The sequence below is a fragment of the Neopelma chrysocephalum genome, unplaced genomic scaffold (genome assembly GCF_003984885.1).
Source record: "Neopelma chrysocephalum unplaced genomic scaffold, ASM398488v2 Primary Assembly neopelma1_187, whole genome shotgun sequence".
In the NCBI taxonomy this organism is placed as follows: domain Eukaryota; kingdom Metazoa; phylum Chordata; class Aves; order Passeriformes; family Pipridae; genus Neopelma; species Neopelma chrysocephalum.
In genome coordinates, this window is record NW_020897849.1 from 420,467 (window position 1) to 431,176 (window position 10,710).

Sequence of the window (10,710 nt, forward strand, 5' to 3'; positions counted from 1 at the left end):
GGGTTGTCCAGCCCAGGGCAGGGGTGGAGTCCCCATCCCTGGAGGGACTTCAAATCCCTGTGGATGTGGCAGCTGGGGACATGGAGCAGTGCTGGGGAATGGTTGGACTTGATCCTGGAGAGCTTTTCCAACTTCAGTGATTCCCTGGTTCTGTGACTCAAAGCTCCTGCTTGTTTTCCAGATCCACAAGGACACACCTGAAGTTCCCCAGTCTCAGATGGATTTGCTGCTCACACAAGACCCAAGTGGGCTCAGATCCATCAAGATCAGGAGCAATTAACAGCTGTGCATTGACTGAGACACTTTTATTTGTCATTCCTGTTTTAAGTTGTGTTTTTCCTCGGCAGAAATGTGCTCCCAGTGACCACTGAAGGCAACTGGTCCAGTCAGTGCTGTCCCACATGGACAGTCCTCTTAAAAAAGCCCATTATTTATTTGAACACATAAACTGTTTGCAGTTTTACACAGAACAGCTTCTCCTTGTGGTTGCAAATTGCTCCTGAGAGTTGTGAGCCGGGCTGGAGTTTATTTGCCACTGGTTAACAAATGATTTTGGGGCTCCAAACTTCTCGTAGCCTTTCCTAACTTTAATTTCTAATACTTTTCCTTTCATTTAGCACCATCCTTGAGAGAGCTCTCGAACAGCTTTGACAGCCCACAGAGGGAAGCCCCTGACATATGGATGGCTTTGGCCTGCAGCAAAGAGTCTTTCATTTCCACCTATTAAAGGGGAGCCATAAATCCTGGGGTACCTCAGCCCTGCTCTTCCCACAGCCAGGGAACCTCCCAGACACACCAAAACCACCCAAAGCCATTTGGAGATGGAATTCTGCCCATTTGCCCTGAAATCTTCATATGTTCCCATGTCCTGTAATTTCCAGTCCCACAAAACAATCATTAAAAAAAAAAAGCCCCCAAACCAAAACCCTGGCAGGAAATAGAGCTGTTGTTAAAAACCTCCATTCCTAAATATAAATCAGCAAGACAAGGGTATTTTCACTGAACTCTCCCAAATATATGAGAAGAGCTGCTTTCTGATTTGGGGCTGGGCATTTATTCACTGAATAAATGCAGTTTGACCCCTAAAAATAAATGCAGTTTGACCCCTAAAAATAAATACAGTTTGACCCCTAAAAAACACTTCCAGTGGAGAAAAATAAGGAAACTCAACCCCCTCAGTTTGGTGCTCGGTGTGAAGACAGAGGGATTCCCAATCCATTTATTCCCTTAAAAACACACAGTTCCCCCTCACAGAAAGTGGTTTAACATCTATACAAACCAGGCATAAAATCACATCCAGGGAACAGCTCCACGTCCCTGAAATATTCCCAAGCAGCTTTTATTTGGGAGCAAAGTGGCCACCAGCCAAGGCTTCAGCAAGATCTGAAGCCCCAAGGCAGGCAGATACTGCTGAAATGTTGGCTGATAGTTTATACCCAAATAAAAATGGTTTGCAAATATATCAAAGGGCACGTGAGCAGCTCTGTTGATGCAGAGTGGGGTTTTCATGGAGGCAGAGAAAGAAAATGCACAGGGATGAAAAAATCCTGATGATTATTGTGCAAAAACCACACTGGGGCAAATTTCTTCTAAGTGGGACTGAAGATTTTGGTGTCACTCTGGTACAAATAGGCTTCTACTCCTTGAGCCAAGACAAGAAGGGCTTGGAAAGAGGGAAAAACCAAAGATAAGGCCTCTCAAATATCGTGGTTGTTATTATTTGTGTGTTGCCACAAAGTCCCAGCAGAAGATTTGGGGCTTCAGGAGGTAAAAGAGGGACCAGATGAGAGACAAAACAATGTGTATTCAGGTTGGATATCCTGGGATCCACAGGGAGGGTTTTACCCCCAGAACAGCCCTATCCAGATGCAGGTTGTCTTGCAGGCTGAAAGGGAAATGGATTAGGTGTTAATAACATTATTAACCTCTTGAAGAAAATTATGTGGCCAAGGGGACTGTGCTAATGGGAATTTCATTCTGTTATGAGGTGGAAAAGGGGATGAGGAGCCTGGGGCACTCAGCCCACGCCACACCACAGAATCATGGAATCGTTTAGGTTGGAAAAGACCTCCAAGATCATGGAGTCCAACCATTCCACAGCCCTGCCAAGGCCACCGCTGATCATGTCCCCAAGTGCCACATCCACAGGGATTTGAAATCCCTCCAGGGATGGGGACTCCACCCCTGCCCTGGGCTGGACAACCCTTTCCACGAAGAAATTCCTCCTGATGTCCAACCTGACCCTCCCCTGGCACAGCTGGAGGCCGTTCCCTCTCCTCCTGTCCCTTGTTCCCTGGGAGCAGAGCTCTACACCCCTCGGCTCCCCCCTCCTGCCAGGGAGTTGCAGAGCCAGAAGGTCCCCCCTGAGCCTCCTTTGCTCCAGGCTGAGCCCTCCCAGCTCCCTCAGCCGCTCCCAGGATGATCCCGGCAGGATCAGGGATGGTCAGGACTACATTACCCAGCGTGCTCCGCGCATGCGCACAAACTCACCAACCCTTTCCCGCCGCGGAGCATCACGGGACTTGTAGTCCTTATCACCCCATGCGAAGTTCGCCCCGAAAAAGTTCCCGCACGGTTCCGGTACCTGTCGCTCCTCGGCCGGGGCCTCGCCGTTCCCATGGCAACGCGCCGCATCAGCCAATGGGGAGCGCCGTTCTACGTGCGGAGGCGCGCGGCGGGCCAATGAGCGGCGTTGTTGCTGCGGGGCGGCGCTGGCAGCGCGCTCGGAGAGTCTCCTTGGGGCCGTCCCCGGGCCGGGCCGAGATGGGCGCCGGCGGCAGCACCCGGCGGGTCACCTTCGAGGCGGACGAGAATGAGAATATCACCGTGGTCAAGGGCGTCAGGGTGAGCGCGGCGCCGCCCGGGAGCTCCCCGAGTCATGCTGGGGCGCTCCGAGTCACCCCTGGCCCGGGTTGACCCGCCGCTTCCATCTCCCTCCCCCCCCATATTATTCCGTCCCTGTTCCTGCCCCTTTCTCTGCCCCTGTCTCTTCCTGCCCCTGTCTCTCTTCCCTCCCCTCTCCCCCGGTGATTTCCCCCCTCTCCGCTGTTCCAGCCGGGACAAGGACCCCCGGGGGTGTTCCCTGCCCGGCGACCCGTTTTAGGATAAATGTGTGACTGGAGGAGCTGGGTTTGCCTTTCCCTGACCTCCACATGCCAGAGCTCCTCCCTTTCCCATGTCCTGCTCCCTGACATTCCCTGTGTCCGACTTCCTGTGCGACCGCGGAGCCGTTCCCTGTGTGTCCCTGTCTGTCGTCAATCCCAGGATGGTTTGGCTTGGAAGGGGCCTTAAAGATCATCCAGTGCCACCTCCTGCCATGGGCAGGGACACCTTCCACTAGCCCAGGTTGCTCCAACATGGCCTTGGAATCTTCCAGGGATCCAGGGGCAGCCACAGCTTCTCTGGCAAATCCTTCCAGCCCCTCCCCACCCTCCCAGCCAGCAATTCCTTCCCAATATCCCATCTATCCCTGCCCTCTGGCAGTGGGAAGCCATTCCCTGTGCCCTGTCCCTCCCTGCCTTGTCCCCAGTCCCTCTCCAGCTCTCCTGGAGCCCCTTTAGGCCCTGCAAGGGGCTCTCAGCTCTCCCTGGAGCCTTCTCTTCTCCAGGTGAACATTCCCAGCTTTCCCTCTCAAAGCTCCTCAGTGTCTTGTGAGGGCACCTGTTCATTTTCCTTCTCGGAGCCAAATGCTGAGACTCTGAGCTCTGGGGGGTAAAGTACATCTGATGGAACTCCTGTAATACATCAGGAAAGGACTTGTGACACAAAGAACTTCAGGAAACCTTGCAGCTTAGGAATTTTTCCATGGAAGACAGCGTGTAGCTCATCCCAGGGGTGACAATGACTCCTCTTTCATTGCTGCTCTCAGGGAGGTGCAGAACAAGCCCTGGCAGTTCATTGTGGCTCAGCACAGGAATATCTTTAATTCCTGGTCATTTAATACTCTTGAGGTGACAGTAATGTAAGTGTAACATATCTTTATATATTCCAGAGAGCAAAGATTATCTATCCCAGGTTTCTCAGAGAAGCTGTGGCTGCCCCTGGATCCCTGGAAGTGTCCAAGGCCGGGTTGGAGCAACCTGGGATGGTGGAAGGTGTCCCTCAGGTTGCAACTGGATGATCTTTAAGGTCCCCTCCAACCCAAACCATCCTGTGATTCCATGATATGAGTTGCAAATGAAGCTTTTATGTTATTAATTCTTTTCCTTGTATTCATTTTATCCGTGGGCTTCCACAGATCTGAAACTGGGCCTTGCTCTGTTGGATTCTGCTTGATTTGGGACACTATTTTCCCATTAACTTGGTGTTTGACTCCCCTTGCTTGTGCTGCACAATTCCCTGAGGGGCTATCCCAGGATTTGTGTCTCCTGGGACAAGTTCTTTGCACCTGCATGGTGGGATATTTGTGTCCAAATAACTGAGACAGGCAAAAACTCTGATTAATTCCAAGCCCTGAGTCCCGGGGTCCCTTTCCTTTCCCCTGTATCCTGTACTTTTCCACACTATTTCCACAAGAACCACCATCCTGCTGCTCAGTGCAGTTTTTTGGAGCTCTCACCTCTCAAATGAGAGGAAAAAAAGTTTCTCTTGCACTGGGAATTGAATTTTACCAGCTGGCAACTCTTCTATTGGCTTTCTGGGCTCTTTTTTTTGGGAGTTTGAGTTCATTTCCCTGGGAAATGGGATCAAAAAGGAGCCTGACCGTGCGTGGTGTTGTGTTTTCCAGCTCTCCGACAGCCTCATCGATCGGATGAAGGAACCCTCCTCACCCTCTGGGAGATCCCCCCGCTCCTCAGGTGCAGGTTTGCTCCTGCTTTTTTGGGCTTTTAGTGGGAGGAAGGAAGGAAAAATCAAATTTGCCCTTCAGAGCTTTGTAATGAACTCATTGCCCTTTTTGGAAGAGATGAGCTTCTTGACATTCACTTATTTTTGTGGGTTTTTACGTGAGTTTTTAAGTTCCTCTTGGTTTTCTTCTGACATTAAAGTGTCAAACATCTGTTCATCAGACTTGGTTTTCCACAGTGTTGTCGTTAAAAACTTGTTAAAAACACATTATTGTTAAAAACACCACAGAACAAGCAAATACCCAAATAATTCTGGAGTTCTGAAGGGCAAATTTTTGCTTATTTAATCAACACTGAGTTTTGTTCTGCTGAAGTTCTGTTGAAATGCACTCCAGCAAACAGTAAAAGGAAAATATGCTGTTTTCCTGTTGTGGAAGGGTGGAAATAAGTGACACACAGATGGATGGCTTTCTTTACCCCTTATATTTCATTACTGAGGCCTGTTCTGATGCATCAAACAGTGTCTGTGCCAGGCAGCTCTGATTTCAAATATTTCAGCACAGGCTGAAGGAGTGGAAATGAAGAGCAGAGATTGCAGCTGGAGATTTGGGGAAAACCTGTGAAGTCCAAGGAAGGCTCTTATCAGTGCTCCAGAAATATTCCTGATAACAGAATTCCCTCGGGGCCTTTTGCCTTGATACTTAAAAAAAAACCAAACCAACCCAGAGAACTCAGCACTGATTAAAACCAAGCCCTGTGGCAGCTTTGCAGCAGGACTTGAGTAAACAGAAGGAGCATCTTTCTTTTTTCTAAAGCATAAAGTTGTTTTCCTGGTGCTTAATTGAAGGTGTCTGTGGTGAGGTGTCTCTGTCACACCATCCCAGAGGGGTTTGGGTTGGGAGGGACCTCCAGGATCATCTCATTCCAACCCCCTGCCAAGGGCAGGGAATCTTTTTTTAATGTTTTTAAATAGTACCTTTCTCATTTATTTTTTTTTGCTTGTATTTTGCTGTGGTGATGAATTATTCTAGGTAAAGGATTTCTATAAAATAACAGTTTTAATATAAAAATAACAACTGTTATTTTTTTCCTGCTTTCCCTGTGCCGTTTGCTGCCTTTCCATCCTTAAACCTGGGTTAGGGACGTGGTCTTGGGAACAAGCCCCTGGGAATTTGAGCTCTGGGGGCTGGAGGTGAAGGCTGGGACACCCCAGGAATTCTTTGCTAATTCCCAGCCTGTGCCAGGGCCTCCCCACCCTCCCAGCCAAGAATTCCTTCCCAATATCCCACCTTGAGCCTTCCTTTTGTTTCTCATTGTGTGTGGGGAAATGGGGCTTTGGATTTTTTCATTCTTTTGGATTTTTTTTTATTGAAAGACTTGGAGCAAGTCCAGAGGAGATCACTGAGTACATCAGGGGGATGGAGGATCTCTCCCATCAGGAAGGGCTGGGAGAATTGGGATTGTTCAGCCTGGAAAAGAGGCTTTGGGGTGACCTCATTGCAGCCTTTCAGTACCTGAGGGGAGCCTACGAAAAAGATGGAGAGAGACTTTGGAGAAGGGATGGAGGGACAGGACAAGGGGGAATGGCTTCAAAGGGACAGAGAATGTGTTTAAATGGGATATTGGGAAGGAATTCCTGGCTGGGAGGGTGGGGAGGGGCTGGAATGGATTTCCCAGAGAAGCTGTGGCTGCCCCTGGATCCCTGGAAGTGTCCAAGGCCGGGTTGGAGCAACCTGGGCTGGTGGAAGGTGTTGGGGTTGAACTGGATGATCTTTAAGGTCCCTTCCAACCCAAACCATCCTGTGATTCTAAGAATTCCTGGAGCGTTCTCGAGCTTGGAAAACCTTGTGGAGTATTTCTGCTGGAAGAACGAGTGGTTTTGGTGCAGTGCTTTTACATCCCAGCCCAAGAGCACTTTACAAGACTAAAAAAAGGTGTCTGGAGGGAGAAACATTAGAGCTGTTCAACCCAGCCCTCTCCTCAAGTGGAGTCTGGGATGGCTTTTGGGGGAGGAATAATGGATGAGGTTACATGAAAGAACATCTCGGGGCTTGCCAATAATGATGAATTTATTGACTTCACTTTGGGGGGTGAGAAAATGAAATTACATCCACTTACACGGGCACCTGACATCTAAATACAACATCTTAAAGCATCTGAGCTCTTGCCTGGATCACTTTCTGACTCCTGAGTGATATTAAATGCACTGAAATATTTAACAAGTGTAAAATCTTTCAAGTCTGCCTGTAATTCCTAAAGCGATATCGATGGAAAGTAATTTGGTCAGACAACAAGGGTGGTTTTGTTGTTTTTTTTTTTGTTGGGTGTGTGTATTATCCCTAAAGCTTCAGTCAGAGCAGACAAAGGGAATGCTCTCATTCATTTTTGCTTAGTGGATGTTGGAAAATCCACTAATGGTTTATTATGGGGGGAAAAAAAAGGAATAATAAATGCTTAAATTCTCAGGAGTCTCAGCACCTCAGACAAGTTTTTTTTTCCCCCCTTTGCAGAAACAGATGATGTTGAGGACACATTTTTCCCTTTTTTTTAAGCTGTATTTGTTATTTTTGTCATTTTGAGAACAAACCAGTCAAGGACCATGTCACAAACCGTAATTATTGTGGAGTAAAACGAGCTGGTGCCTCCTCAGGAACTGGGTCAGACCTTTGCATTTTTCATGGCTTGATTTTTGGGGATTGATGTCTGTTTTTTTGGAGGGGTTGGTTTCTGTCTTTGGGTGGACTTTTGGTGGCCTGGGGTGTCTTGGCTCGCTCAGAAGGATCGTTGAGTTGTCCAGGAACGAGGATTTGAAGAATTAGGTCGTAACTGGAGAGACAACCAGGATTTAACTGAACTCTGGGAGAGCAAAATTCCGGAGAGAGCGGGTTGGTGGGGTCACATCAGAGGCAGATTTGAGGGAAGATGTGAGATCCTCAAGGACAAACCTCTTCCAAGTGGAAGAACTGTCCATTCCAGCCCTCAGCAATGTGAATGGATGTATTGGGAGGCTGGGCTGGTTCACCAGGGAGCTGCTAACAGAGCTTTGGGGTTAAAAATGAGCCCAGCATGAGGGGCAAGCCCAGCCAGGCTGGACAATGAGGGGATTTAGGGTCAGGAGAAGGCCCAGGTGTCTCACCTTCACCTTCAGCAAGGTGCTCAGCTCTCCCAATATCCTTGGATCCAGGTTGGGATAACTCAGGATTACAAACCTTGGTTGGATGTGCAGGGTCGGAGGATTGTGGCTGCTGGGTCAGACTCTCCCTGGAGCTGCTGGAGTGGGATTCTGCAGGAGTGGAACAGCTTTATCCACGTCCTGGAGCAGGAGGTGGAGTAGAGGCACTTCCACGCAGGTGATCCCAAATTTAGGGGGCAGTTGGAGGGCAGGGCTGTTCTCCAGAGGGACCTGGAATGGCTGGAGGAACGAGTTAAATCGAGCAGAGAAGGTTTTGAGGAAGCCCAACAGCAGCATTCCCAGAGCTCTGGGGATCATTGGGAAGCTGGTTCTTTGAGGAAGCCCAACAGCAACATTCCCAGAGCTCTGGGGATCATTGGGAAGCTGGTTTTTCATGGTGCTGATTGTGTGAGGGCAGGAGCTGGTGGATGTTGAACCAGGAGAGTGGAAATAAAGAATAACTTTGCCAGGATGAGACCAGGGAGGCTCTGGAAGGATTTTCCTGGTGACACTGCCCAGTCTCCATCCTTGGAAGCTTTCAAGGTGGGCATGGAAAAACCCTGAGCAACTTGGGCTGATGCCAGGAGCAGAAAGGTTGACAAAATAACTTCCTGTGGCCCCTTCCATCCTGAAGGATTCCGTGGTTTGGGTGTGGAATTTTGGATCCTCTGAAGGTGAGAAGGGACCACTGGGACCACCTGGACTGGTCTCCTGCCACGTGCAGCCCCTGAGAACTTTGACACCAGAGTCATTGCCCTCGTTCCTTGTTTGTTTTTTAGGGAGATTTCTCTTTACTGAATTTTTTTTTAAGAGTTGCAGCATGTCCTGAGGATATTTAATAATTATGGATAGTCGGGTACTGCGTGGAAAAAGAAGTAAAAGTGGAATAGCTGATGATCAGTGTTGTTGGAGGCTCTGCAGCATTGCCTGTGACTTTGAATTCTGTGTTCTCAGTTTTTATGAGTGTCTGGAAGTTTACAGAGTTTGCCTAAATTTGTGCCAGTTGAGCAAGAACCCTCTGCAAATAAACCCCGTCGGTTCTTTGCCCTTTGAGGCATTAATTGCTCGTCCATCCTTTTGTTGCAACAAGATTTTTTTTTCCTCTGTGTAAACTGAAAGATGAACTGACATTTGTGATTTTAATTGCTAGGATTCCCCTTATTTTTAGAAAAGGAAAAAAAAAAACAAACCAGGTTTAGCAGTGCTGGGGTTGATCCCCTTTGCTGGGAGTGAAAGCTCAGGCAGTTCCATGTGGATTTACCCCCTTCCTTCAGGATCCAGGAGAGCTCGGGCTCTGCTTTTGGTGGGGTTTATTTGTTCCCCTCTGGGCGTCCTCATAAAGGGTTTTAAACTTTAGTGATCCTTTAAACCTGACATAAATCAGGTGGGAATCCTCAGGCAACACATTGGGACCACTGGAAGCCTGGAAAGCCATGATTTGAACATTATAGATTAATATTAATATTAATAATAATGGTACATTGCCACAGCATTGTCACAGATAACTTTTATTTGCAATTATATGTATTGATATTTTTTTGGGCTAAAGGTTCACTCTTGATGGGAGGGATTTTATTATCCAAAGGTGAAATGTTTTGTAGCTTCACTGCAGGTGCCAAACTTCAAGTGCTGTCAGAGCAACAGCAAATCTTCAGTGCAGCCTGACATTCCTGTCACTGCAGGAGGAGAGGGAAGGTGGAATTCTGCAAGGGAGTGAAGCCAGGAGTGCAGAAATGAAGGATTTGGTGTCTGTGTGACATGGGAGGGGTTCTGGGGAGGCCTCTGGGCGTGTCCTCATGAAACGGAGCTGAAATTAGGCTGGAAAACCAACAAATGATGTTATTGAGTGTGGAAAAGAGACAGAATTATGTAAGAAGAATGTGATTCATCCCTGGAAGTGTCCAAGGCCAGGCTGGACGGGGCTTGGAGCAACCTGGGATGGTGGAAGGTGTCCCTGCCCATGGATCTGGATGATCTTTAAGGTCCTTTCCAACCCAAACCATTCCATGGACATGCAGAACCTGATGAATGTTCGTCTCACTTATGGACAGAAATTTTTTAAGGTGTGAAGGAAAAAAGCTGGAATGTGCCTGGGTTACTCCCTGTATTCCCAAGATGGAATTTCAAAGCTGCATTTGGCTTCTTCTCTGGAATATTGTCTTTGAGATGTCTGTTCTAATTGCATTTGGAGTGCTCAGACATCCATGGAATGAGGCATTTTAAACTGAAGGTGGAACAGGAATGAAAGGCAAAAGATGTTGAAACTCCTCCTGCAAATATCATGATTTTAACCTAAAATGTGATGTTACAACTGACCTCATCTAATGGTCTCCTGTCTGACCACGTGTGGTGTGATCCTAACTTGGTGTGCAGTGATCTGAACCATCCAGAAACACCCTCCAAGGACAGCTGGAATATTTAACTGAAATAGATTTAAATATACTCCAAGAAATGACATTTGTGTTTAATATTAGCCAGGGGTTTGACACGATGCAAATTTGTTTTAAGTTTGATTAAAGAAGGTTTTTACAATGAGGAGGGTGAGGCCCTGGAATGGATTTCCCAGAGAAGCTGTGGCTGCCCCTGGATCCCTGGGAGTGTCCAAGGCCAGGTTGGAATTCTGAGGTTTCCAAGGGTTCTGAAAATGGAGGAATTAGGTTTTCAAGGGATTGAGGGATTGATCCCTATGTGAGGGTCAAGGAGAAACCCAATCCAAGGAGAAACCCAATCCAAGGAGAAACCCAATCCAAGGAG

General features: G+C 47.9%; 1 protein-coding gene and 1 long non-coding RNA gene across 7 annotated transcripts in view; both read left to right on the forward strand.

Annotated features, from left to right (window-relative positions):
- LOC113976854 overlaps positions 1-548 on the forward strand; it is a 44,601-nt gene extending 44,053 nt beyond the window's left edge. For both annotated transcript variants that reach the window (XR_003537179.1, XR_003537180.1), the window contains exon 3: positions 182-548. This is a non-coding gene — a long non-coding RNA (uncharacterized LOC113976854). The remainder of the gene's footprint in view (positions 1-181) is intronic.
- Positions 549-2,689: 2,141 nt separating this feature from the next.
- Positions 2,690-10,710, forward strand: part of CHCHD3 (coiled-coil-helix-coiled-coil-helix domain containing 3) — a 140,576-nt gene continuing 132,555 nt past the window's right edge. For 3 of the 5 annotated variants that reach the window (XM_027702462.1, XM_027702465.1, XM_027702467.1), the window contains exons 1-2: positions 2,691-2,844; positions 4,727-4,802. In XM_027702462.1, the coding sequence (XP_027558263.1) occupies positions 2,764-2,844; positions 4,727-4,802 (157 nt within the window). In that variant the 5' untranslated portion in view covers positions 2,691-2,763. Of the gene's footprint in view, positions 2,845-4,726; positions 4,803-10,710 lie in introns of all 5 variants that reach the window. The other 2 variants (XM_027702463.1, XM_027702464.1) reach the window with 2 other exon arrangements.